The sequence below is a fragment of the Vulpes vulpes genome, chromosome 12 (assembly GCF_048418805.1).
Source record: "Vulpes vulpes isolate BD-2025 chromosome 12, VulVul3, whole genome shotgun sequence".
Classification (NCBI taxonomy): domain Eukaryota; kingdom Metazoa; phylum Chordata; class Mammalia; order Carnivora; family Canidae; genus Vulpes; species Vulpes vulpes.
This window is the reverse complement of record NC_132791.1, coordinates 145,857,525-145,884,541: the sequence shown is the minus strand read 5'-3', so window position 1 is coordinate 145,884,541 and position 27,017 is coordinate 145,857,525. Positions and strand designations below refer to the sequence as shown.

Sequence of the window (27,017 nt, the reverse complement as noted above, 5' to 3'; positions counted from 1 at the left end):
TTTCTTTCTTTCTTTCTTTCTTTCTTTCTTTCTTTCTTTCTTTCTTTCTCTCTTTCTTTCTTTCTTTCTAGAAAAATATTTCTGGTAGGGGAAGGACTTCTGCAAAGACTTTTACTGCATGTAAGACACTGTGTTCAGCTCTGTCAGAATAAGCTGTGACTTATGAATAACTGTGACTACTGTGTTTATATACAGTTATTTGTTGTACACAAATACCTTTAATGGGAGAATTAATATGATGAATGACATTGGAACAGTATGTATTAAGTTTTGCATCTGGGAGCTAAGTCCCTGAAGTCAGTAGTAAATTAGTACTATTCAGGTACTGAACACAGCAATTAATTATAACTCTAGGGATTTATTATTTATTTGTTTATTAAAAATTTTATTTATCCATTCATGAGAGACACAAAAAGAGAGAGGCAGAGACATAGGCAGAGGGAGAAGCAGGCTCCATGCAGGGAGCCTGATGTGGGACTCCATCCCAGAACTCCAGGATCACACCCTGAACCAAAGGCAGATGCTCATCCACTGAGCCACCCAGGTGTCCCATAACTCTAGGGATTACAGGATAACTTAAAGAGGTGGGACTTGCTGGTTTGGGGAGGAGTTGAAAAGGGGAAAATGGCTAAAGAGAGTCAGAAAGAAGAACCAGGAAATATGTGTATGGGAGACACACACACACACACACAGAGGGACCGATTTTATATGTAAAATATATTACTTACCTCTGGGCAAACTACTCATAATAGATGTCGATTGCCTATGATAAAACTATGTTTTTCAAAGGCAAAATTACTTTTATTATTGTCTCATCGAACCTCATGACATATTTAGTCTTCCTAGGAACCCTAGTGTCACTTGATGCTTTCCATAATTTCCATTTCCAGTTTTATAAGGTTTGAAAAGCTCTGTCTTATGGTCCAGATTGAATTGTACCCAAGCACACTAGATGTCCTTGGAAATATCCAAACACATTTCCTTACCAGGAGTTTAGTCAGAATTCAATAGTTGGAGCAAGCTCGAAAAAGGGCTGGGATATACTTAACCAAGGTAACATAAAACAACAGCAGTGGCAACAAAGTCATAACTACTTAGGCACTGCTATGCCTCAACTGTGCATTTAAGTGGTCCTACTTGGATTAGTTTTAATTTGGAGCTAGGACAGAGTACCCCTGTCCCCTTCCCTTCCTCCCTGCAGAGTTTTCCCACTTAGGTGCAGGGTTTCACACTAGCTTCTCTTTTGTGATAACCTTTTGGAGTTATATTGGCAAAAATATTGATTTTTTAAATAGCTATCCAGGAGCATGAGGATAATCCCAAACTGGGTTATTTCCCTTGGGGTTATAGAGATATTGGGTGAATTTGGGGCAGTATAATACATTTTAAAATTTGCGATTTCTAGAAGTAACATTCAAATTAATGTTCATTTTCCCCAGATCTTTAATCTGATGAGTGGGTAGTCAGCCAGAATCAGGCTAGTTGAAATTGGACTATAAGTCTAAGATCTCAAATTCAGTAATTGAGAATTGACTGAATTAGGTTGTTCCCTTGAGGATGCTAGTGATTTGGGGGGAATGCTGTACAGATATGAGTATGAGAGAGTTTGAGATAATTATGAAAAGCTCCACATGGGTTAATGAGTATTTGTAATATAATATTAATGTTTCCAGTATTTAAGTTAATTTCTAAAAAGCCACCCTATTGTGTTCTTTTGTGACAATGCACTTTTACATTAACTGGGATCTTTTTTAAAATTTATTTATTCATGAGAGACACAGAGAGAGAGACAGAGATACAGGCAGAGGGAGAAGCAGGCTCCATGCAGGGAGTGTGGGACTCTATTCTGGAACTGGATCCTGGGACTCCAGGATCACGCCCTGGGCCGAAGGAAGGCACCAAATGGCTTAGCCACCCAGGCGTCCCTACTGGGATCTTTAAAACACGTTCTTTTAACTCAAAGAATGACTTCGGATTTGTAATTTAAGCCTGTTGACAAATCAGTGTGGGAGATATTTTGTGGTAGGTGGGACTTTGTTACTTTTCAAACAGCAAATGTCAAATAAGTACCCATTTAGTTCATTTATGACAATTAAACCTAGTTGATAATACTTCATTTTTCTAAAAGAGAAAAATATCCAATAACTTTATTAAAGAGTCTATACTGGTTGGTGGTTTAGCTAAATGATATCCTTATTTCTGTTCTCTGGCACAAAGTCTCTTGCATAGGTAAAGTATATACTCATGACTTGCTTTCCAGATAACCAGTACTTTCTTTATATGAATATTTAGAACAGTCTGACTTATAGTCATGAATTCTGGCTCTTAATTGTTTTTGAATCTCTTCAGCAAGACTTTGTGTATTCTGTTTTATTAATGTGATGGTATCCCATTTCATGTAAAAAGAGTGGGGCCCCTGAAAATTGTCAGGCCTATTCATACCCAAATTTCCTTCATCAAAATGTCTTGTGTGGATCAGAGAAGCATAATCACTAGAGTAGAGGTTTCTTTGAGCATAAATACTATGCTTTCTTTTGTTGTTGTATCCTTCTTAAATAGCACAGTGCAAAACTATAATAGATGGGCAACAAATATTTGTTGCATGAACCCAGGTAGACCTTGAAACTTGAATTGTTCTTGTATAAACTAGGATAGGAATGCGTGGAGTGGGCGATAGAGAACTTCTGTTGTTTAAACCTTTGGAGGTCTATTCCCAGGTTCTTCTAAATCTATTCTGAAAGGCTAGCAGGAAGGCCCTGTCTTTTTAGGGCCACAGAATGACTTTCAGGTGAAGCACCTTGGTCTGGTGACAGGACTTCTATTATTCCATATTAGGATGAGAGTAGAGGGTGACAGTTAAATTTTTTTAGCTCCAAGTTGCTATCCATGGGTATTTGCCATGCTATGACATTTTCTGTCTTTGAACTGGTATGAATGGTACATAGGCAGTGGCTCATTTGGGGCTCCCTCTCCCAGCAGTTCCAGGAACCACAGTCACTAAGAGATACAGGAAGAATGAATAACTCTTATCAGTGGTCATAAAACAATGTCTTTATCTTCTAACAAGTAGTTCATTCATGTCAGCATTAGGGTATGTACTGAACACATGCAGTTCAGTTCAGGGTTGGATAAAGTGTGCTCTTATTTTTCTGAGCTCTTATAGAATTTTACCAACAACAAAAAGAGAGAGAGAGAGAGGGAAAGAAACTTCAACCCTTCAACTCTGAGGAGGTCTTTTATGGGAACAGGTAGTCAGTTATCCATAATTATCAACATCTTTCTGTCCTAAGATAGAAAATATTTTTGTTTTAAAACACTGAACAAGAGAGTATATGCCTTAGCTAATACAGTTTTTCCCCATGTTGCAGAATGGTAACAATGATTTCCAAAATATATGTTCAATTATAAGCTTTCATTTTAGCAAGTTAAAAAAGAAAGGAAGAGAAGAAAGAAAGAGAAAGAAGATAGAAAATTCTCTAACTCACATGCTATCATTAGTAGCCTATAACTGGGATCCTAAAACTAACCAAGAATATGCAACTGATATGTTTAATCCAAAAGTTGAGACTTAGCCACCCTGCCCACTTCTTGTTTTCTCTCAAGGTTTTGTCAGTGTTAGATTCTGATTGTGAGATCAGGACTTTATGACTGATGACTTGATCATTTGGATTCTTATTTCACTCCACTGTACATCATTTTAAACATTTGAATTTCATTTTCTTTTTTTTTCTTTTTTCTTTCTCTGTGGTCCCTCCAGAATGTTAAAGATTATTTGGAATGTAGCTTGAGTAAATCCTATAGTTCTTCTAGTAACACACTTGGGATTGACCTCTGGAGAGGGAGAAGGTGTTGCTCAGGAAACTTACAGCTACCACCACTGGCCCAAAGACAGAGTGAGAGAGCAAGGACTCCTGAGGGAGATGGCATTTCCAGACCCACTACGCTGCCTTTGATGACACTTCCAAGCATCGCTATTACAACTGTAAGCCAGGAGTGGTGAGTAGTCTTGCAATTAAATTCAAGTCTAAATTTTATTTTCTGATTATTCCAACATAATTTCCTGTTACTAAAATGTTAGTTGTTTATGGAATAACTAAGGCTATTGACATTTTGAGAATTTGTTTTCTTTGGGGTAGTAACATGAGGCCTTTTCAACAGTGGAAATATTTTCAACTTGTTAAGATTGGAAGGAGCCTATTGAGGGACGAATGAAATGCATTTTTATTAATGTCAAGGGAAAACAAAATTACTGCCTATGATCTGCTGTTTTTAAAACTATTTGGTGTGCATCAATATGTTTCCATTTAGAAAAGCACAATTGTGTCAGAGTACCTAAAGGAATTATGTATGTATATATGACAGGAGATATTCTTATTGCTCTGCTCGACATATAATTATTCATAGCTTCTTTTTGTTATAATACCACTTTACTAATCTCAGTTTGTGATTATGTATGAAATAAATTTTTCGTTATAAATAAAAAAAGGAATGAAAATTATATCATGAGAGATGCTTGGATTGTTTTTGCAAAATCTGTATTTGTAAAAAGAGGCTTTTTTAATCTAGAGTTGAGAAGTTAATCAAGTACACATAATCTTATAATTGTGGTTAAAACTGTGCCCTGATGCTGCTTCAAATGTGTGTTTTATCATATATTTAATAATTAGCATTTTATTTTTTTCTCTATGCAATTCTCAAATATTTTCCAAGAATAGCCTGCTTACATAACATGAAGTTTTATCATTAAAATGAAAGATATTTCCTTTATATTTTGTGTAGTTTTAGATTGTAAAATTATGGTGCACCTTTTGTTTAAATCATTTATTAAGTAGAAGGACTAAACATATTCAGTCATTAAAATCTGATTTTTATGGTACCCTTTCCACATGCTGAACTCTGCAGTGCTGATGAGTAGCTCAATATATATCCATTGAATAATGCAGGGCATTTTTTAGTTGTTGCTTATCAAATACACTCAGAATTAGATCACTGAGACTACAGCTATCCCAGTTATTGGCATGAAATGGTTCATCAGACAGTGTGTATGTGATAGAGAAGCGTGATAACACATTGTCGGGAGAATGGGTTAAAAATTTGAGAAGCACTGATTTACCATCTTCTGTTGAACTGAATTAACATTCGAATAGTCATAGCCAATCATTGAGAACTAAAATGGGCATATCACTCCCAGATTGCTTACTCAATTGCATAGCTTCTGTATGTAATTCATCTTGGTTATGCTTCTGCAGAATTGCAGATTTGGAGTTGTAAAGAATTCCACAGATTTATTTTTCAGCAAATTGGCTCTGGTACAGTTGTACCAGTTGTTACAATATTGAAATGCTTTCATACCAGTTGGTAAATGTATGCTTTCCTGAGTTCTCTGATTGCCCTTTCCATCATCCCAGACTCTTTTCCCAGAAGTAAATTCCTCACAAACCAGCAGCTAAAGAGGTGATGACCAGCACAGCGGGGTCTGGTTTTGGCAGGTGTTGATGATGTACTTTTTAGAATAACAATCTGGATAAAATGTATCTTGCAAATTTTGAGTTTATTTATTTCAGGTACACCTTGAGAGTTGTTGAATTGTCCTTCACAAAGAAGTCGCAAATCCCAACTGACATTTGGGACATGTTTCTCTCTCTCTCTATTGAGTATATTAATCTGTACAGAGACAGTAATAATACCTCATAGGCTATTGTGATGATTAAATATGGTAATCTCTATAAGGTACCTATCTTAGTAAAAAGCACATTAGGTTACCAACAAATGTTAGTTTCTCTCCTCTTGAACATTATCCAGCGAAGGCTTTTGAAAACTAGTAAACCATGTCTCAACTATTAGTGGCCTCATGCTGGGTGTCCTGTAGTTTAGATTGAAATGGAGGATTTAGCTATTATCCAGAGAGTTTATGTTGTGTAATCGGTAATACTACATATTAGTAGTTCAGTCATAACATGTCTTTCATTTCAATTACCTGGATACTTTTTAGTATATGAGAAAATATCAGTCATTGACTCTAAATTTAGTTTTAAATATAAATAACTGAAAGCATTTATATATATTCCTTAAAAATGCTGTCACTGGAATATTGGTAGTTGCAGACTGATAAAATTGCTGGCTGAGGAATCTGATTGAAAGACATTTGATTAGAAGTGAGGAAGTAGAGTTCCACCTATCATTATTGCCATCAACTTGATACAAGTTCACGAATGTAAGAGATACAGCCTATGACCATATGAGAGAAAGAATTATACTGACCACTTAGAGCACTGAGAATATGGAATCAATCTCGTCTAAACTAATAGTGAGCAAACTTTCTGTGAAAGGCCAGATAATAAATATGTTTGGCTTTGTGGGCTTTGAGTCTCTGTCACAATGATTCAACCCTGCTGTGGTAGTGTGAAAATTGCCATAGATAATGCATAATGAATAAAAGTAGCCACGTCCCAGTAACATTTTATTTACACGTACAGGTAGTGGGCTAGATTTGGCCCGCCAGTCAGTTTGGTGACTCCTGATCTAGACTGAAAAAGATCTCTAGGCTATAACACCCAGTTACAACTGGGTGAAACTGATCTTGAGCTTCTGGTTGGTGTGGTAAATGTGCCATAGGTATAGGGCTGTCTTTTTAAAGCAAATGAAGAACTTTGAGTGAGTGCAAATGAAGGGTGGTGCCCAGTATATAGAAAGATCAGTTTCTTGCCACGTGCACCTCTCCCTAGGGTTACTCATGACATGGCAATTTACTTTTTCTAGAGCAAGCACTTTGAGAGAGAGTGACAGACCAATAGAGGGTTAGATAGAAGTCAAAATATTTTTACAGCTTAATCATGGCATCTCATCACTTTTACATATTATATTCAATAGGTCTAGTCCATACACCAGGGGAGGGATTGTACAAGGGCAGGAACACAAGTGGGTGGGCATCACTGAAGATCAATTTAAAGAAAAAAAAAAAGATCAATTTAAAGGCTGCTTACCATATTGCAGATATTTTCAAACATTTAAAAATTTATTGGAATATAGTAAAAATAATTATTTTGCCTCTTTGCTCATTTAGGTATGTGAAATTTCCATAGATCTTTTTTCTGGTATTGCTATTTTCTGATGGTTCTTTTTCATACTTAAAAAAAAAACCTTTTTATTAAAGTATACCCACATACAGAAATGATATACATAAGGGTACACCTTGATAAAACTCAACACAACCACATAATTAGCACCCAAATCAAGACACTGAATTTTACTAGCACCCCACAAGTCAGCTTTTTTCTAGTCACTAACTTCTAACAACAATGATCAGTAATGTTTTGTCTTCATATAAATGACACGGCACAATATATACTTATTTGGGTCTGGCTTTCTTTCCCTCAGCGTTAGATTCATGAAGTGTGCTTAATTTGTTTTTTTATTGTGTGCTGCTCATTGTCATTGAAACATTATTTGTAGGCAAATTTATTTTTTTATTTATTTGCTTATTTTATTTAAATTCAGTTTGCCAACATATAGTATAACACCTGTGGTCATCTCGTCATGTAGGCAAGTTTAAAGCCTAAAGTTTAAAGAAGAAGGTGTGCTTAGTTACAGAGAATTTGTCTTTGATTCTATCAGGTTTATAGAGTCACTGGGACATTTCTAGAGTGATTTGAGTTTTGTTTTTTTGTTTTTTCAAACATCCAGGCTGATGGTCACAACCTATTAAGGACATTCCCCCCTCTGCTCTTCTGTTTTGTTTTGTTTTGTTTTTCCTTTCTCTTTTACATCGACTCTGAGCAAATACCCCTATGAAGTCCTAGTTTAATTTGGGAGGACTTTCCTTTTGGACTTCCCACCACGGCATGTCTGAGCTTTGATTGCAGTTCCTCTTGACTCACAAGGCCATCAAACTAATGTTCACATTTATTCACTGTGACAAATGTCCTCAGGGCAAATCAGCATTGGTGTTTATCATATAGCTCTGGTGAGACACTTCTCTTTAGATTTTGGCTTGTCATTTCCTTACTAACTGGTCACTTTGGTGATATTAAGGAGGTAAAGAGATACTTAACCTTTTTAAAGCAAAGGGTTAGTTGAAATAATCTAGTTCACTATTAGCAGAAACACTTCATAGCTATATGTAATGGATTTCTTAGACTCCTTCATCCCACATTTGTTTCATCTGTGAAATTTCCTTCAGTGCATTTTTTAATAGAAGATTTTTTTCATATTACTGAAGGTTATGCTCCAAGAGAGCTAATGTGGCCCCGTTTCTTTGATTTAGGCTCCGAAGACAGTCTTTGCTTAGGTTAGGATTCTCCAGAGAAACACAAGCAAAAGGATATCCAAAGGATATATATGAGATTTATTATAGGAATTGGCTCAGGCAATTATGGAGACCAAAAAGTCCCATAATATGTCATCTACAAGCTGGAGAACAAGGAAAGCCAGTAGTATAATTCAGCCTAAGTCCAAAGGTCTGAGGAAAGGAGAATTGATGTTATAAGTTCCAGTAGAAATTTAAAGGTTCAAGAATGGGGGGAAGAGGTGTGATGGTGTAAGTTCCAGTTTCAATCTAAACGCCTAAGAACCAAAAGCACTGATGTCCAAGGGCAGAAGGAAATGGATGTTCCAAGCAAGGAACAAATTTGCCCTTCCTTTACCTTTTTGTTTTATTCAGTCCCTCAAATGTGTGGACAATGCCACCTGCATTGGTGAGAGTGACCTTTATTCAGTCTCCCAATTCAAATGATAATCATTTCCAGAAAAAGCCTCATAGGCACATCCAGAAATATGCTTTACCAGCTTTCTCAGCATCCCTTAGTCCAGTCAAATGGACACATAATAATAACCATCATGTCTTAGAATCTGAATATTCTTGACTTTGAGTAATAATATTTCTTATTTTCTGTAAGAGACATTAATGCTGCTATTGTTTCATGTCCCTTTCATGAAAGACCATCTGAGTTTGTAATACTCAGATTACAAATCTGATATTTTAGTATCTTCTTTCCTTTAGTATGTATATATTGGGATTATTTTTTTAAATTTTCTCTTTATTAGTTGATCTCTTTGTTATTTAATATACTCTTAAGCCATTGAGTTCTGGATTTGTTATTTCCTTTGCTTTTCTCTCAAGTCTTAGTTTCATATATTTTTTTGAATGGGGGTTAGAGAATCCAGAGAGTCACAGCTGAGATCTGCCTCCTTGGAGCAGAACCTGCTAGAGTCATACATTAGTGTGGAAACTTAAATGGTAGTTACAAGGGAATCCTTGTATGAAGGCTGTGGACTGTTAAGAGAATGAGAAATTCATGGGGGTTGCATTGTTAGGGAGCTTTACTTCCTGTAACCCCAACTGTTTCTCATGGTAAAGAACTTTGAAAGGCCCCTTTTTGGCTCTGGCACAGGGAGAGGAAAAGTAACCACTGTGAAATATGCCTACACTGTTCTCCAAAACATCCTATTCTTCAAGGGAAATTACTTTACTGGAACCACATCCCACCTAGGGGGAGGACTTTCTCCAACCCCAGACCCGTTAGCCTGCCTGTTTTAAGTATGGGAGGAGAAAGCTAAGAAGCACTTGTGACATAGTTCCACTAAAAGAGTGATGTGTGTAGAATCAAACAATTATGGAGTAATTCTTCTTCTCTCCAATCCCTTTCCACCACAGCAACATTCCTTCAAGATAATAAAAGTGAATTACAGCTTAAAAAGACTTTACCTAAGGAAGAGTTTGTAGGGAAGCTCATAGAAGATAAAGGAACCAAAAGAAAGACACTAGAGGAATTGGAAGTCTCTAGCACTAATGGTTACAGCAAACATGGAACACAGCCCAAACCCTAACCAGATCAAGACCAAACTTCACATTAAAGGCCTGCTTGTCAATTTCTATTAACTGATATGTCATGCTTGGCTTTTAATGACAAGAACAAAATTACAAAATATGCTAAAAGCATGAAAAAACAATTTGAAGGCACAATGCAAGAATCAGAATGAGACTCAGATATGACACATATATTAGAATTATCAGAAAGGGGATTTAAAGTGACTGTTAGAGGGGTGCCTGGGTGGCTCAGTTGGTTATATGTCCAACTCTTGATTTCAGCTTGGGTCACGATCTTAGGGTAGTGAGATCAAACCCTGTGTCAGGCTCTGTGCTGGGCATAGAACCTTCTTAAGATTCTCTCTTTCTCCTCTCTCTCTGCCCCTCTGCCCTTCTCTTTCTCTATCCCCCTCTCTAAAAACTAAACAAACAAACAAATAAATAAATGTGACTGTTGGGTATATTAAGGGCTGTAGTGGAAAAAGTAAACAACAATCAAGAGGTCAATAGTATAAAGCAGAGAAATGGAAACTTTAAGACAAATCAAAAAGAAATGCTGGAAATAAAAATCTCTATAACAGAAATGGAGAATGCCTTAAATGAGCCAATTAGTAGAGTGGATAAGGCTGATGTAAGAATTACTGAGCTTGAAAACAAAAAGTTTGCAAACTGAAATGTAAAGAGAAAAATAAAAACAATAAAACAGCTCTACCAAAACCATACAAACAACAGAACATCCAAAAATCTGAGAGAATTTTCAGAGGTGTCACATAAGTATATGAGAAGTGGAATATGAGAAGTGGAGAGATAATGGAAGAGATTTAAATATGTAAGTAATGAGAATTTTCCAAAATTGATGACAGATACTCAATAATAGATTTAAGAAGGTTAGAGAATGTCAAGAAGGATAAATACTCAAAAATCTATACCTGGGCAATATCATATTCAAACTACTGAAAACCCAAAACAAAGATGAAATCTTGAAAGAAGCCAAAGAATGAAAAAAATGTATATAGAGAAACAAAGATAAGCAAGAAGCAAACTTTGTTACAAAATTATGAAAAGAAGAAGAGAGTGGAGTAAATTGTCTAAGACTTTGAAAGAAAGCCTTCACTAACCTAGAATTCTATAACCAGCAAAATTATCCTTCAGAAGTGAAGAAGAAATTAGGATTTTTTTCATACAAACAAAGCCTAAGGGAATTTATTGTCAACCTTCCTGCCCCAAAAGAAATGATAATAGTTCTTTGGTGAGAGGGAAAAATATAGGGCATAAACTTGGATCTCTATAAAACAAGGAAGAGTGTAAGAGAAGAAATAAATGAAGATAAAATAACATTAATTTTAAAAATATTTTATTTATTTATTTTGAGAGAGGGAGTGGGAGAGAGAGAGAGCATGTGTGAGCATAAGCAGGGAGAGGGATGAGGGAGAGGGAGAAGCAGACTCCCTGCTGAGCATGTCGCCAGATGCAGGGCTTGATCCCAGGACCCCAAGATCGTGACCTGAGCTGAAGTCAGAGGCTTGACCAACTGAGCTAACCAAGTACCCCAACATTAATTGTTTTATACTAATCTTTTTTTTATTATACCAATCTTAACTATATAAAACATGAGAGGAATAAGAATGTGTCGGGGGATGATTATATATGGATAAGTGAAATAAATGACAGAAATGTCATAATGGACAGGAGGGAGTAATTGGGGCTATTTTGTTTTAAAGTACCTGCCCTACACAGTGAGGCAGATTTGGATTATTTTGAAATGTATATTGAAAACTCTATAGAAATTACTACATTAAAAATAATTACAATTGATATGCAGAGAGAGGAGAAACATAGAATCATAGAAAATGCTCATTTAAAACCAGAGAAGGCAGAAAAAGGGGAGGAGAACAAATAATAAAAGCCATGAATAGAAAAAAGGCAATAAATATTAATATCACCATTTCAGCAAATGACAAAACAAACAAGCAGAAAAATCATTACGGATATATTTGACTTAAGCAGTACTACCAATTAGCTTGATTTAATTAAAATTTTGTAGAATATTCCATCCAACAACAGAATTCTCATTCTTCATAAGCTGTGTTGAATGTTCATCAACATGCATTGACTCTGAGCTATAACATACACTTTAACAAATTTAAAAGAATAAAAGTCATACAAAGAATGTTTTCAGACCATAATGGAATTAAACAAGAAAGCAGTAACAGGTAGATAGCTGGAAAAAAAACCCCAAAATTTGGAGATTAGATAACACAATTCTAAATATCAGACAGATCAAAGAGAAATTTCAAGAGAAAATTAAAAATATTTTGAATAAGTGAAAATAAAAACATAATTTATCATAGTTTGTGGGATGTAGTAAAAGCAGTGTTTAGAGGGAAATTTATAGCATTTGTATATATTTGACAAGAATAAAGAGATAAAATCAGTCACAGGAAACTAGAAAGAAAAGGAACAATTTTAGACTAAAGCAAGCAGAAGAAAATCAATAATAAAAATTAGGGCAGAAAAAAAAATTTAAAAAAAAAATAGGGCAGAAATCATTGCAACTGAAAACCGGAAAACAATAGAGGACATCAGAAGGACAAAAAAAGAAAAATGGTTCTTTGAAAAGATCAATAAATGCATTGATAAACCTCTCTTCAGCAAGAAAACACACAAATAACCACTTTTAGAAATGAGAGGTCATCACTATTAATCCCATGGAGATTGAAAGAATAATAAATACCATGAATAACTCTATTCCTACATATTGAAAATTTAGATAAAATGGACTAATTCCTTGAAAGTCACAAAGTACTAAAATGCACTGAGGGAAAATAAATAACATGAATAGGCCTATGTTCATTAAAACATTGATTAGAACATTCATAACCTACTAAAAAAGAGAGCTCCAGGCTTAAATGGTTTTATTGATGAATTTTGCCAGACATTGAAGGAAGAAATGATACCAAATCTCTACAATCTATTCCAGAAAATGAACTCATTCGATGAGGCCAGAATTTCCCTAATAACTAAACCAAAAACATTATAAGAATGCAAAATTATAGGGATGCCTGGGAGGCTCAGTAGTTGAGCTTCTGCCTTCAGCTCAAGGGATGACCCTGGAGTCCCGGGGTCCCAGGATAGAGTCCTGCATCAGGTTCCCTTTAGGGAGCCTACATCTCCCTCTGCCTGTGTCTTTGCCTTTCTCTCTGTGTCTCTCATGAGTAAATAAATAAAAAATCTTAAAAAAAAAAGAATGTAAAATTACAGACTAGTATCTCCTTTGAACAGAGATACAGAAATCCTCAAAAAAAATTAGCAAATAAAATTGTGCAACATATACTAAGAAATAAGTAAATTGGGATTTATTCCAGATATGCAACACTGGTTTACCATTTGAAAATAAATCAGTGCAAGCTATCACACCAACAGAGAAGAACAATCATGCATTCTTCTCATTTGATGCAGGAAAAGCATTTGGCAATATCTAATACTCATTCATGGTAAAAACGTGTAGTAAACTGGAAATAAAGGGAAACATCCTCATCTCGAAGATTTCAGCCTATTGCTAACATATTTTATAGTAAGAAGCTAGATGCTTTCTGTCTAAGGTCAGGACCAAATAAGAATGTCCTATCTGACCAGTCTTATTCAAAACTGTACTAGAAATCCTAGCGAGTACGATAAGACAAAAAAACAATACAAAACAACAACAAAAAAGGAATGAAGGTAAACAGTTTGGAAAGGAAGAAATAAAACAATTTTATTTTCAGATGACATGATTGTCTATGCAGAAAATCCCAAGAAATCTATGAAAACAAAACAAAACAAAACAACATCAAAAATTCTTTTTTTTATATGTATATTTTTTTATTGGAGTTCGATTTGCCAACATATAGTATAACACCCTGTGCTCATCCTGCCAAGTGCCCACCTCAGTGCTCATCACCCAGTCACCCTGTCCCCCCACCCACCTCCCTTCCACTACCCTTCGTTCGTTTCCCAGAGTTAGGAGTCTCTCATGTTCTGTCACCCTCTCTGATTTTTCCCACTCATTTTCTCTCCCTTCCCTATAATCCCTTTCACTATTTTTTAAAAAGATTTTATTTATTTATTCATGAGACACACACACACACACACACAGAGAGAGAGAGAGAGAGAGAGAGAGGCAGAGACACAGGCAGAGGGAGAAGCAGGCTCCATGCAGGGAGCCCGACTTGGGGAGTGGGACTTGATTGTTTCACTATTTTTTATATTCCCCATATGAGTGAAACCATATAATGTTTGTCCTTCTCCTATTGACTTACTTCACTCAGCGTAATACTCTCCAGCTCCATTCACGCAAAGCAAATGGTGGGTATTCATCGTTTCTAATGGCTGAGTAATATTCCACTGTATATATAGATACAGCTTCTTTATCCATTCATCTTTTGATGGACACCGAGGCTCCCTGCAAGGTTTGGTTATTGTGGACATTGCTGCTAGAAACATTGGGGTGCAGATGTATTGGCTTTTGACTGCATCTGTATCTTTGGGGTAAATCCCCAGCAGTGCAATGGCTGCATCATAGGGCAGATCTATTTTTAACTCTTTGAGGAACCTCCACACAGTTTTCCAGAGTGGCTGTACCAGTTTCCACTCCCACCAACAGTGCAAGAGAGTTCCCCTTTCTCCACATCCTCTCCAACATTTGTTGTTTCCTGTTTTGTTAATTTTCCCCTTTCTTACTGGTGTGAGGTGGTATCTCATTGTGGTTTTGATTTCTATTTCCTTGATGGCCAGTGATGCGGAGCATTTTCTCATGTGCTTGTTGGCCATGTCTATGTCTTCCTCTGTGAGATTTCTGTTCATGTCTTTTGCCCATTTCATGATTGGATTGTTTGTTTCTTTGCTGTTGAGTTTAATAAGTTCTTTATAGATCTTGGATACTAGCCCTTTATCTGATAGGTCATTTGCAAATATCTTCTCCCATTCTGTAGGTTGTCTTTCTTTGAGTTTTGTTGACTGTTTCCTGTGCTGTGCAGAAGCTTTTTAACTTGATTAAGTCCCAATAATTCATTGTTTGCTTTTGTTTCCCTTACCTTCATAGATGTATTTTGTAAGAAGTTGCTGTGGCCAAGTTCAAAAAGGGTGTTGCCTGTGTTCTTTAGGATTTTGATGGATGCCTGTCTCACATTTAGATCTTTCATCCATTTTGAGTTTATTTTTGTGTATGGTGTAACACAATGGTCTAGTTTCATTCTTCTGCACGTGGCTGTCCAATTTTCCCAGCACCATTTATTGAAGAGACTGTCCTTTTCCCAGTGGATAGTCCTTCCTGCTTTGTCGAATATTAGTTAACATAGAGTTGAGGGCCCATTTCTGGGTTCTCTGTTCTTTTCCATTGATCTCTGTGTTTGTTTTTGTGCCAGTACCACACTGTCTTGATGACCACAGCTTTGTAGTACAACCTGAAATCCAGCATTGTGATGCCCCTGTCTCTGGTTTTCTTTTTCAGTATTCCCCTGGCTGTTCAGGGTCTTTTCTGATTCCACGCAAATCTTAAGATGATTTGTTCCAACTCTCTGAAGAAAGTCCATGGTATTTTTATAGGGATTCCACTGAATGTGTAAATTGCCCTGGGTAGCATTGATATTTTCACAATATTAATTCTTTCAATCCATGAGCATGGAATTTTTTTCATCTCTTTGTGTCTTCCTCAATTTCTTTCAGAAGTGTTCTGTAGTTTTTAGGGTATAGATCCTTTACCTCTTTGGTTAGGTTTATTCCTAGGTATCTTATGCTTTTGGGTGCAATTGTAAATGGGATTGACTCTGTAACTTCTCTTTCTTCAGTCTCATTGTTAGTGTATAGAAATGCTACTGATTTCTGGGCATGAGAGGATCATATGGTTCTTGTTTTTTCTCTTGTTGATATGATCTATCACATTGATTGCTTTATGAGTGCTGAACCAGCCTTGCATCCGGGGGATAAATCCCACTTGGTCATGGTGAATGATCTTCTTACTGTACTGTTGGATCCTATTGGCTAATATCTTGTTGAGAATTTTTGCATCTGTGTTCATCAGGGATATTGGTCTATAATTCTCCTTTTTGGTGGGGTCTTTGTCTGGTTTTGGAATTAAGGTGATGTTGGCCTCATAGAACGAGTTTGGAAGTATTCCATCTCTTTCTATCTTTCTGAACAGCTTTAGTGGAATAGGTATGGTTTCTTCTTTAAACATTTGATAGAATTCCCCTGGGATGCCATCTGGCCCTGTACTTTTGTGTCTTGGGAGGTTTTTGATAACTACTTCAATTTCCTCCCTGGTTATTGGCCTGTTCAGGTTTTCTGTTTCTTCCAGTTCCAGTTTTGGTAGTTTGTGGTTTTCCAGAAATGCATCCATTTCTTCTAGATTGCCTAATTTATTGGTGTATAGCTGCTCATAATATGTTTTTTAAATTGTTTGTATTTCCTTGGGATTGGTCTGATCTCTCCTTTTTCATTCATGATTTTATTAATTTTAGTCTTTTCTCTTTTGTTTTTAATAAGGCTAACTAATGGTTTATCTGTCTTATTAATTCCTTCAAAGAACCAACTCCTGGTTTTGTTGTTCTACAGTTCTTCTGGTCTCTATTTCATTGAGTTCTGCTCGAATCTTTATTAACTCTCTTCTTCTTCTTGGTATAGGTTTTATTTGCTGTTCTTTCTCCAGTTCCTTTAGGTGCAAGGTTAGCTTGTGTATTGGGGTTCTTTCCAATTTTTTGAGGGATGCTTGTATTGAGATGTATTTCCCTCTTAGGACTGCTTTTGCTGTATTTCAAAGATTTTGAATGGTTGTATCTTCTTTCTCATTAGTTTCCATGAATCTTTTTAATTCTTCTCTAATTTCCTGGTTGACCCTTTCATCTTTTAGTAGGATGGTCTTTAACCTCCACATGTTTGAGTTTCTTCCAGATTTCTTCTTGTGATTGAGTTCAAGTTTCAAAGCATTATGGTCTGAAAATATGGAGGGGAAAATCCCAATCTTTTGGTATCGGTTGAGACCTGATTTGTGACCCAGTATGTGGTCTATTCTGGAGAAAGTTCCATGTGCACTTGAGAAGAATGTGTATTCAGTTGCGTTTGGATGTAAAGTTCTGTAAATATCTGTGAAATCCATCTGGTCCAGTGTTTCATTTAAAGCTCTTGTTTCTTTGGAGATGTTGTGCTTAGAGGATTTGTCATTTGCAAAAAGTGCCGTGTTGAAGTCTCCTACTATTAGTGTATTATTGTCTAAGTATGTCTTTACTTTGGTTATAAATTGATTGATATATTGGCAGCTCCCACATTAGGGGCATAAATATTCATGATTGTTAGGTCCTCTTGTTGGATAGGTCCTTTAAGTATGATATAGTGTCCCTCTTCATCTCTTACTACAGTCTTTGGGATAAGCTTTAATTTATCTGTTATGAGAATTGCTACCCCAGCTTTCTTTTGAGGACCATTTGAATGGTAAATGGTTCTCCAAACTTTCATTTTCAGGCCAGTGAAAATGAAACCTAAGGACACCTCATTTTCAGGAGGTGTCCTTAGGTCTAAAATGAGTCTCTTGTAGACAGCAAATAGATGGGTCTTGCTTTTTTATCCAGTCTGAAACCCTGTGTCTGCTGATGGGATCATTTAGCCCATTCACATTAAGAGTAACTATTGAAATATATGAACTTAGTGTCATCGTAATACATAATCAGTCCTGTTTTTGTGGATTATTTCTTTGGACTTCCTCTTTCTTTTACAGGGTCCCTTAAAATTTCTTGCAGAGCTCGTTTGGTAGTCACATATTCTTTCAGTTTCTGCCTATCTTGGAAGCTCTTTATCTCTCCTTCTATTCTGAATGAGAGCCTTGCTGGATAAAGTATTCTTGGCTGCATGTTCTTCTCATTTAGTACCCTGAATATATCCTGTCAGCCTTTTCTGGCCTGCTTTGTGTCTGTGGAGAGGTCTGCTGTTAATCTGATATTTCTCCCCATATGAATTAGGAATCTCTTGTCTCTTGCTGCTTTAAGGATTTTCTCTTTATCTTTGGAATTTGCAAGTTTCACTATTAAATGTCGAGGTGTTGAACATTTTTTATTAATTTTGGTGGGGCAGGCCTCTCTATCTCCTGGGTCTTAATGCCTGTTTCCCTCCCCAAATTAAGGAAGTTCTCAGCTATGATTGGTTCAAAATTGCTTTATGGCCCTCTGTTCCTGTCTGTGTTTTCTGGAACCCCAATTACACATAGATTCTTCCTTCTGAGGCTATCATTTATTTCCATTAGCCTTTCCTCATGGTCTCTTAATTGGTCTTCTCTTTTTTTCCCCAGCTTCCTTCCTTGCCATCAACTTTTCTTCTATGTCGCTCACTCTTTTATGTCATTAACCCTAGTTGTGAGGACATCCAGTTTGGATTGCATCTCATTTAATTGATTTTTTTTTCATTTAATTGATTTTTAATTTCAGCCTGATTGTATCTAAATTCTGCAGTAATGAAGTGTCTAGAGTCCTTTTTGCTTTTTTTCAGAGCCACTAGTTGCTTTATGATTGTGCTTCTGAATTGGCTTCTGACATTGAATTGTAATCCATATTCCGTAACTCTGTGGCAGAGAGTACTATTTCTGATTCTTTCTTTGGTGGTGAGTTCTTTTTTCTAGTCATTTTGTTCAGTGCAGGGTGGCTGTATGAGTGGGCTGAGTCAGAAATATCAACCATGAGCTAAGTAAATGTCACCCTAGATGATTCTGACGAGGTCAGAGACCAGAAAATGAAAATAAACATCAGAATAAAATAAAAGGACCACTAAAATGAAAAACAAATTGTAAAACAAAGTATTAAAAAATAAAAGTTCAAGAATCCCAAAGAAGAAGAAAAGAAAGAAGAGAAAAGAGCAAAAGTAAAGAGAAAAAAAAAAAAAGAGAAGAAAAAAGGGGGGACTGGGAGATGGTGGTGGTGACAAAGTTGTAGTGAAGGGAGAATGTAGTCTACCTGAGGGGTCCTAGAGGATGATCCTCTTGGTTCTGAGTGTGTTAAGTTCTGTATGTTAGAAGATGCTCAGTCCTAAATTTATATAAACCTGAAATACTTGTAGAGGGCCCCAATGTTGACCACCAAAACATAAATGAGATAAAAGAGGGTGGCAGAATGGGAATGAAGAGAGAATATAATCTCACAGAATGAACCAGCATGGTATACCACTTGCTCCTGGGTGCATACTGGTCATGTTTTAGAGGGTATTAACTTCCACCATTGTAGAACAAAATGAGGCAGAGAAACCAAAAACACAAAAGAAAAAACATATCTTTGTATCTCCCAAAATTAAATTGAGTATGTTGAAGGGAATCTAGAAGTGGAAGATATATCTAAGACATGTAATTGTAGAAATTTGAAAGTCAAAAAGGAAGAAACTTAAAAATGAAGAGGTGGTAAAATATTGTAGTTAAGGTGGGAAAAGAGAAAAAAATCGGAAATTTTTAGTCTGTTATAAAAACGAGTTGTACTAGAAAAAGGTCAAAAAAGGGGGGAGACCTTCTAGCTCTATATACTGTAAATCCCTCGACTTCCCCTGGAGCTTTCCAGCCCTGCTTGGTCAAGAACTTGCTCTTTCCTTATCTTCTGGGGGAGGGGCCTGCTGTGCAGATTCTTAGGTGTGTACACCTGGGAGGGCTGCCCCACGCCCCCGCCAGGTGCCAGGCTCAGTGGAGCTGTTTACCCCGTGAGGCCCCTGTTCTCTGGCGCCCCGATCCATCCTAGGCACAAGGAGGAATGACAACACTGGCCCCCGCCAGCACTCCAGCCCTAGAGTCAGCTCCCGGCAGTAACTACCGCAGCTCCCAGTCCGCACTGGCCTGGATGCTCCCAGGGCTGGGGGGCGCTGACCTGCACAGCTCGGGGGCGCCTGGCAGCAGGAGAGTCCTCGCTCTTCTGTGCCCTCCCTGCCCTCACCTGTTCCAGGGGTACCACAGGATCGCTGTGTCCCCTCAGCGCTCTGGGATCTGGGCCTTGTGCTGCTGGAGTCACGCTCCCGAGGCCACCGCTCCCGAAGGCAGCAGGGTGCAGCCCCCTCCGCCCGGAGCCCCCGCCTGACCGACCATCTTCTCCCTGAGGTCCCACCAGCTGCGAGCTCCAGCCCTTTACCAAGATCAGCCCCAGCCAGTGTGTGGGGCACTATCCCCCGGGGGGCACTTCCTCTATTAGTGACTCTGGGAATCTGGAGGCTCCACTGTCCCTCCTGCAAGCCTGCCCAAGTTCCCTGCGAGCGCTTTCCATCCAGGGAAAATTCCATGCAGGTTTTTAAAGTTCTTGCTTCTCCGGGGCTGGGCTTTCCTGTCCCTGAAGCTCTCCCCGCCCAGCCTTAGCCCGGCTCCTCGTGGGGGCCCCTTCCCAGTTTGATTCTTTTTTATTTTACTTTTTTCCACCTTCCTACCTTGTTAGAAGCAAAAACCCTTCTCTCTGTAGTGTTCCAGCTGTAGTCTCTTTAAATCTCAGGTTGAATTCGTAGGTTTACAGGATGATTTGAAAATTATCTAGGTAAGTTGGTGGGACCAGGTGAGGTGAGGACCCTACTCCTCTGCCATTCTGCCTCACCTCTCAACAGCAAAAATTCAACCCAGTTTCAGGAACTAATAAATGAAGTAGAGCAAAATTGCAGATTACAAGTTTCATATATAAAATTGATTGCTGGGGATCCCTGGGTGGCGCAGCGGTTTGGCGCCTGCCTTTGTCCCAGGGCGCGATCCTGGAGACCCGGGATCGAGTCCCACGTCAGGCTCCCGGTGCATGGAGCCTGCTTCTCCCTCCGCCTGTGTCTCTGCCTCTCTCTCTCTCTCTCTCTGTGACTATCATAAATAAATAAAAATAAATAAATAAATAAATAAATAAATAAATAAATAAAATTGATTGCTTTCCTATACACTGGAAATGAATAATTAAATTTGAAATAGATAATAGATAATATTTACAAGAGCGTGAAAACAAAAAGAAATATTTAGATATATTTAGAAATATGTATGAGACATACATGCAGAAAACTATGACATTCTGATGGAAAAAAATCAAAGAAGCTCTAAGTAAGTAGATATACTTTGCTTGTAAATTAAAACATTCGAAATTGGTAAGACACAATTCTTCCCAACTTGATCTATAGATTGAATGCAGTTCCAATAAAAAATCCCAGCTATGTTATAGGTATTGACAAACTGATTTTAAACTTTATATACAGGTCAAAAGATTTAGACTAGCCAACACAACCCTGAAGAAATTGGAAGATTCATTCTATCTGATTTCAAGACTTAATATAAGCTGCAGTAATCAGGATAGGATTATACTGGTAAAGGAATAGATGCTTAGATCAGTGGAGCAGAATGGAGAACCCTGAAATAGACCTATAAAATATAATCAACTGATCTTTGGTGGAGAAGTAAAAGCAATTCAGTCAACAGAGGATAGTATCTTGAACAAATTTTGCTGGAATAATTATCTATCTATATGTAAAAAAAAAAAAAAAGTTAATTTTAGACAGAAAGCTTGCACTTTTCACATAATTTAACTCAAAATGGGTCAGAGACCTAAATGTGAAATGCAAAACTATACAACTCCTAGAAGATAAAAGCAGAAAACCTAGGTGACATTGGATTTGGCCACCAGTTTTTGGAAACAATACAAAAGTGTAATCTGTGAAAGAAAAAACTGGTAAACCGGACTTCATTAAAATTAAGAACTTCTGCTCTGTGAAAGACAGAATTAGGAGAATGAAAAGACAAGCCACAAACTGGAGGAAAATATTTGCAAAACACGTAACTGATAATGAACTTGTATCCAAAATATACAAGAAACTTAAAAAATTCAACAATAAGAAAACAAGTAATCCAATTAGAAAATAGGCCTCTGATCTGAAGGGGCAACTAAGCAAAGAGAATACACAGATGGCAAACAAGCATTTGAAAAGATATTCAACTTTCCTTTTAGCCAAAGGCATACATTGTTCCAGATCACCAAGCATGAGTCTTTATCTGGGGGTATTTCTTTTTTCTATGCCAAACCAACTGACCTGTATTGGAATTGAACTCCCAGGTATTAGAAAACAGTACTCCTTTATGAATGCTTATATCTTAATAATGCAATAGAAATATTTTCAGGTGCATTTTCAGTTGGATAGGAAGAAGCTCAGAGATTTAAAAAAAAAAGGCAGGGAATCTTATTTTAGGGTTTCCTCGTGGTACACTTTTTCTTAAGAAACAATCTGGGAACGCCTGGGTGACTCAGTGGTTGAGCGTCTGTCTTTGGCTCAGGTTGTGATCCCGCTGTCCTGGCATCAAGTCCCACATCGGGCTCCCTGCAGGGAGCCTGCTTCTCCCTCTGCCTGTGTCTCTACCTCTTTCTCTGTGTTTCTCGTGAAGAAATAAATAAAATCTTAAAAAAAAAACAATCTGACTTCTTTGATATTCCCTCAAAGAAGATTATAAATATCAGTTTGCTTGTCTCCCATCTCCATTTGCCTGAGAGCTGCGCTTTACTTCTCTAAATGTTTCAGTTGTAAACAGGATGATTCTATTTGTGCATCTTTAAATGAGATGCGATGTCCTCAATGTTCACCATCCCAACTTTTACCTCCACTGGGGAGAGTGGTGCTGTGTGGAGGGCTAGAAGCATTTTTCGATTGTTCTCATTTTCACAGAAGGGGGAAAGTGGTCAGTCTGCTGTGGTGGTGACTCAGAAACACGGGATGTGCTTTATTGCTCCTCCAGTGTGTCACAAGTTTACAGTCTGATGAGGTTTTCAATAAAAATATTTTACACTTTTGAGCTGCCTCTCAACTATAGCTCCTAAAGCCCTGTTTTAGAGATCTGAATACCCACAGATGCTGTGTGCAAATGCCATAGATTCAACAAAAGCTGGTGCGAGGATAGGAAATTGATGACACATATATCTGTTTAGCTCCCACCCTCTGGCTTTACCACCCACTGAAATTTTGGCTACAGAAACTGTATCTGTGACTTGTGCTTTGAGCACTGCTATCTACAGGTCAGCAAGTCACCAAGTACTGGCCGCCCCAGGGTCCCCATCTCAAGTATGTGAGATAGTGGACAATGTTATTTAAAATCAAACATCATCCTCTCCACCCATCATTGTTTATATATTCTATTATCAGATCAAAATTATATTGGAATATGGGAGGTGCAGGTTTTGTGTAGAAAGTACTTAGGATAGGACCTACCCTTTATGATTATGATAATTGGTGTTAATACTTTATGGCATAGATAATATTCTCACTCTAATATGTTATAGTATATAATGTCCTTTTCTATTTCCTATTGTATTTAAATTTAATTCCACAGTGACTCTGTGAAGTGGGCATTATTTCTAAAGGTTAAACAAAAATAAAAAATGACTTCAAATAAAATATAATCATTGGAAAAAAGGGTTTCATAATACAGAAAGAATTTATTTTTGATGTTTGATGGCTGACACCTTTTGATTCCCCACCTCACCCCTTTGCCTCACATCTAGGAAAGATAAAAAAAAATGCACTCCCCCTTTAATCATAATAAATCACTAAGCTGCTTTTCACCTTTCTCTCAACTTTTTTTCACTCTAGAGAGAACCTGAGCTCTTCTCTTGGGAAATCATTTTGCTCTTTACTATGTGAATAGTAAACTTTATTTTGTAACTGTTATTCTTATGTGTCATTCATTCTGTCATCCATAATAAATTCCTGGGCTGGAGCAGCCCAGCATCTAGCAGGGGATGTTAGGTGCCCAGATATCTTAGTTTTAGGAAAGGTGATGCTTTATTCCTTCAAGCATGTGGTCATTGCAGACAGCAACCAAAAGTATTGTGCTTAACTCATGGCTAAGAACTGAAAGATGAACAAGACATGGTTTCTGTTCTTCCCTTCAGTAGTAATAGCCCATAGAAAAGGAAGATGTTTAAAAAAAAAAAAATCACAGGGATGCCTGGGTGGCTCGGCACTTGAGTGTCTGCCTTCAGCCCAGGGCGTGATCCTGGAGTCCCGGGATCAAGTTCCACATCGGGCTGCCTGCATGGAGCCTGCTTCATTCCCTCTGCCTATGTCTCTGCCTTTCTCTGTGTCTCTCATGCTTAATAAAGTCTTTTTAAAAAATCAAAAAATAATGTCATCGGGAGTATGTACAAAATACTGTACAGGGAATGCAGGAGAGTGAAGGCTCTTCTTCCTGGTTTGGACAGTATGTGTGTAGAGACAGAAAAGCCTGAAAGAGAATGGAATGCTGAAAGAATTCTATTCAGCTTTATTTGGCTGGAGAACAGGGTGCGTGCAGTGAGATGCAGTTGGCAAGGCCCTTGAAGGCTCTGCTGGTAAATTATCCTGAGGATATTGGTGAGCTATTGAAGGGCTTTAAAAAAGAAAGAAAAGAAATAAAAGAAGACTGCTTCTATTTTAAACAGCTTTGATGGCAGTTTGGAAGACAGGTTGGAGATAGAAAACTAATTTAGACAGACACTGTCTCTGTCCAATAAGTGGTGATTGATGAAGGAGCAGAAGGCAAGCTGAGGACAAAAAGAACAAACTGGCAACCTGCAAACACCGCTCCACTTCACCCCCCATCCAAGGGGGGATCTGTGTAACATTCCTGAGCCCTTTCTGGCTGCCCTAAAGCTAAGGGAAGGAAAAATATAAGTGGTTAACTTATAGAGATCACAGTCCTGCAAGACACAAGTCTCCCTCAGTTACAAATGTCTTAGTGATTTACAAGAAAAGAGCATTCTTATCAATAACCTAACTTCCAGAGGAAAATGTAAATAAAATTAAATGTCCTTATAGGTTGCAGCTCATTGACAGATATTTGAGGCAAGCAGAGTATAATGTTCCTCCAGGAAGCTCCAGTTGTCTTAATGTTACTGTCTTCCTAGAGGGAAAAGCAACCTTAGTTTGACAATAGCAAGGCCTCTGGTATCCTGTGAGTCTTCTTTAGCATATAAAAATCCTTTTGGAACTTCCCTTATCTTTCCAGGTCCACCCCACCCGTTACAACCCTGGTGCAGCAGTTCTTTCTGCCCACAGGTCCTGTCCTCATGCTTTAATAAAACCACCATTTTGCACCAAAGAAGTCTCAAGAGTTCTTTCTTGGTCTTTGGCTCCAGGCCTCACCCCACCAGACCTCACCTACATTCAAAAACTACATCAGTGAAGATGGCTGAGTCAAGACAAGAGCAAGGAAAACGGTTAGAGGAAGGCAAATGTACCAGGTATTGTTCTAGGAGGTGGAGTATAATGGTGAAAAAGGACAGAGAAATACTTTTTTTTTTTTAAGATTTATTTATTTATTCATGAGAGACACAGACTAAGAGAGGGAGAGGCAGAGACAATAGGCAAAGAGAGAAGCAGGCTCCTTGCAGGGAGCCTGATGCGGGACTTGATCCTGGATCCCGGGATCATGACTTGAGCCGAAGGCAAGTACCCAACCGCTGAGCCACCCAGGTGTCCCCATTACAATGTTTTAAACAAAAATGTGACATGATCTGACTTTCAAAAAGTAGTGTTTTGGATATGGGTATGTTGTTTAGAAGGAGCCTGATAGGGCTTGCTGCAGAATGCATGAAGAGGTCTGGGAAAGGGAGGAGTCAAGACTCAATGCTGTGCTTTTTGCGTGAGCAGCTGGGTTAAGTGGTGCCATTTGTTGAAATTGGAAACACCTGGGGAATGATTGTGGGGTGAGGGGCGGTGTGTAAACCAAAAAACCTATTTTATATTAGGAGAATCAAAAGCTTCTAAGGGATATTTTATGCTCCATTGGTCCCATAGCCAAGCCAGGCTCTTTAATTGGTTATAGCAGTTGTGAGATGTCAAAGAAGCTGGTCCTGGGTGCCATCAGGGAAGTGTTAAACTCTAACAGCACATTATACATAATTAGTATACTCATTGTTATCTTGGCCAAGAATCAGTACCTGACTTCCAATTGTCCCTGAAGATGAGCAAGGAACTCTTCTGGGTCAGCTGTAATATAACTCTATGTTACACATTCCACCCACCTGACTTTTGGTCAGGGCTTCTTAATTATACTTTGCTCATTATCAGTCTTTTTCCTGAATCTTTTGCACCATTTATGGAACAACAACGACAAAAAAGCAAAAATACAAATGGTAAAATATAAGTTATTTGGTTCATGCAATAGAGTATAGGGATTGTTTTAAAGAAATATTTCAGTTTTCCAAATATCCAGCACAGATATGTTTGTAATCATGCACATATGCATATATTTATCAACTCTTTTACTTCCTTTCATCACCAGAATGTGAATTTCATGTATGGTGTCAATAGGTTGATTTAATATAAAGAAGAATTGATTGTCAAGTAAATATCCTTCTCTGGCCAATCAACTTCCATTGGAAGAACAACATAGGGGTTTTTGTTTTGTTTTGTTTTGTTTTTTGTTTTAATAATAAATTTTTTATTGGTGTTCAATTTACCAACATACAGAATAACACCCAGGGCTCATCCCATCAAGTGCCCCCCTCAGTGCCCGTCACCCATTCACCCTCACCCCCCGCCCTCCTCCCCTTCCATCACCCCTAGTTCGTTTCCCAGAATTAGGAGTCTTTATGTTCTGTCTCCCTTTCTGATATTTCCCACACATTTCTTCTCCCTTCCCTTATATTCCCTTTCACTATTATTTATATTCCCCAAATGAATGAGAACATACAATGTTTGTCCTTCTCTGATTGACTTACTTCACTCAGCATAATACCTTCCAGTTCCATCCACGTTGAAGCAAATGGTGGGTATTTGTCGTTTCTAATGGCTGAGTAATATTCCATTGTATACATAAACCACATCTTCTTTATCCATTCATCTTTCGATGGACACCGAGCTCCTTCCACAGTTTGGCTATTGTGGACATTGCTGCTATAAACATCAGGGTGCAGGTGTCCTGGCGTTTCATTGCATCTGAATCTTTGGGGTAAATCCCCAGCAGTGCAATTGCTGGGTCGTAGGGCAGGTCTATTTTTAACTCTTTGAGGAACCTCCACACAGTTTTCCAGAGTGGCTGCACCATTTCACATTCCATATGGGGGTTTTAGTTTAATTTCCTGATATACTTGATCATTGACGTCCGTGTTATGATAGTTTTTTTAAAAATCAAATTATTTTTACTAATAACTTCATTATTATACCAAAGAGTAGTTACATTATGAATTAGGCTAAGATCATTACAAAATGTCAGTTAAAATTAATTTCTCGACAAGAG

General features: G+C 37.7%; 1 protein-coding gene across 5 annotated transcripts in view; it reads left to right on the top strand.

The window, feature by feature from the left end:
* Positions 1–27,017, top strand: part of PDE4B (phosphodiesterase 4B) — a 530,398-nt gene that overhangs the window by 102,995 nt on the left and 400,386 nt on the right. For 3 of the 5 annotated variants that reach the window (XM_072730657.1, XM_072730658.1, XM_072730656.1), the window contains exon 3: positions 3,758–3,996. The exons of the other annotated variants lie outside the window; for them this stretch is intronic. In XM_072730657.1, the coding sequence (XP_072586758.1) occupies positions 3,758–3,996 (239 nt within the window). The remainder of the gene's footprint in view (positions 1–3,757; positions 3,997–27,017) is intronic. 5 annotated transcript variants of the gene reach the window in all.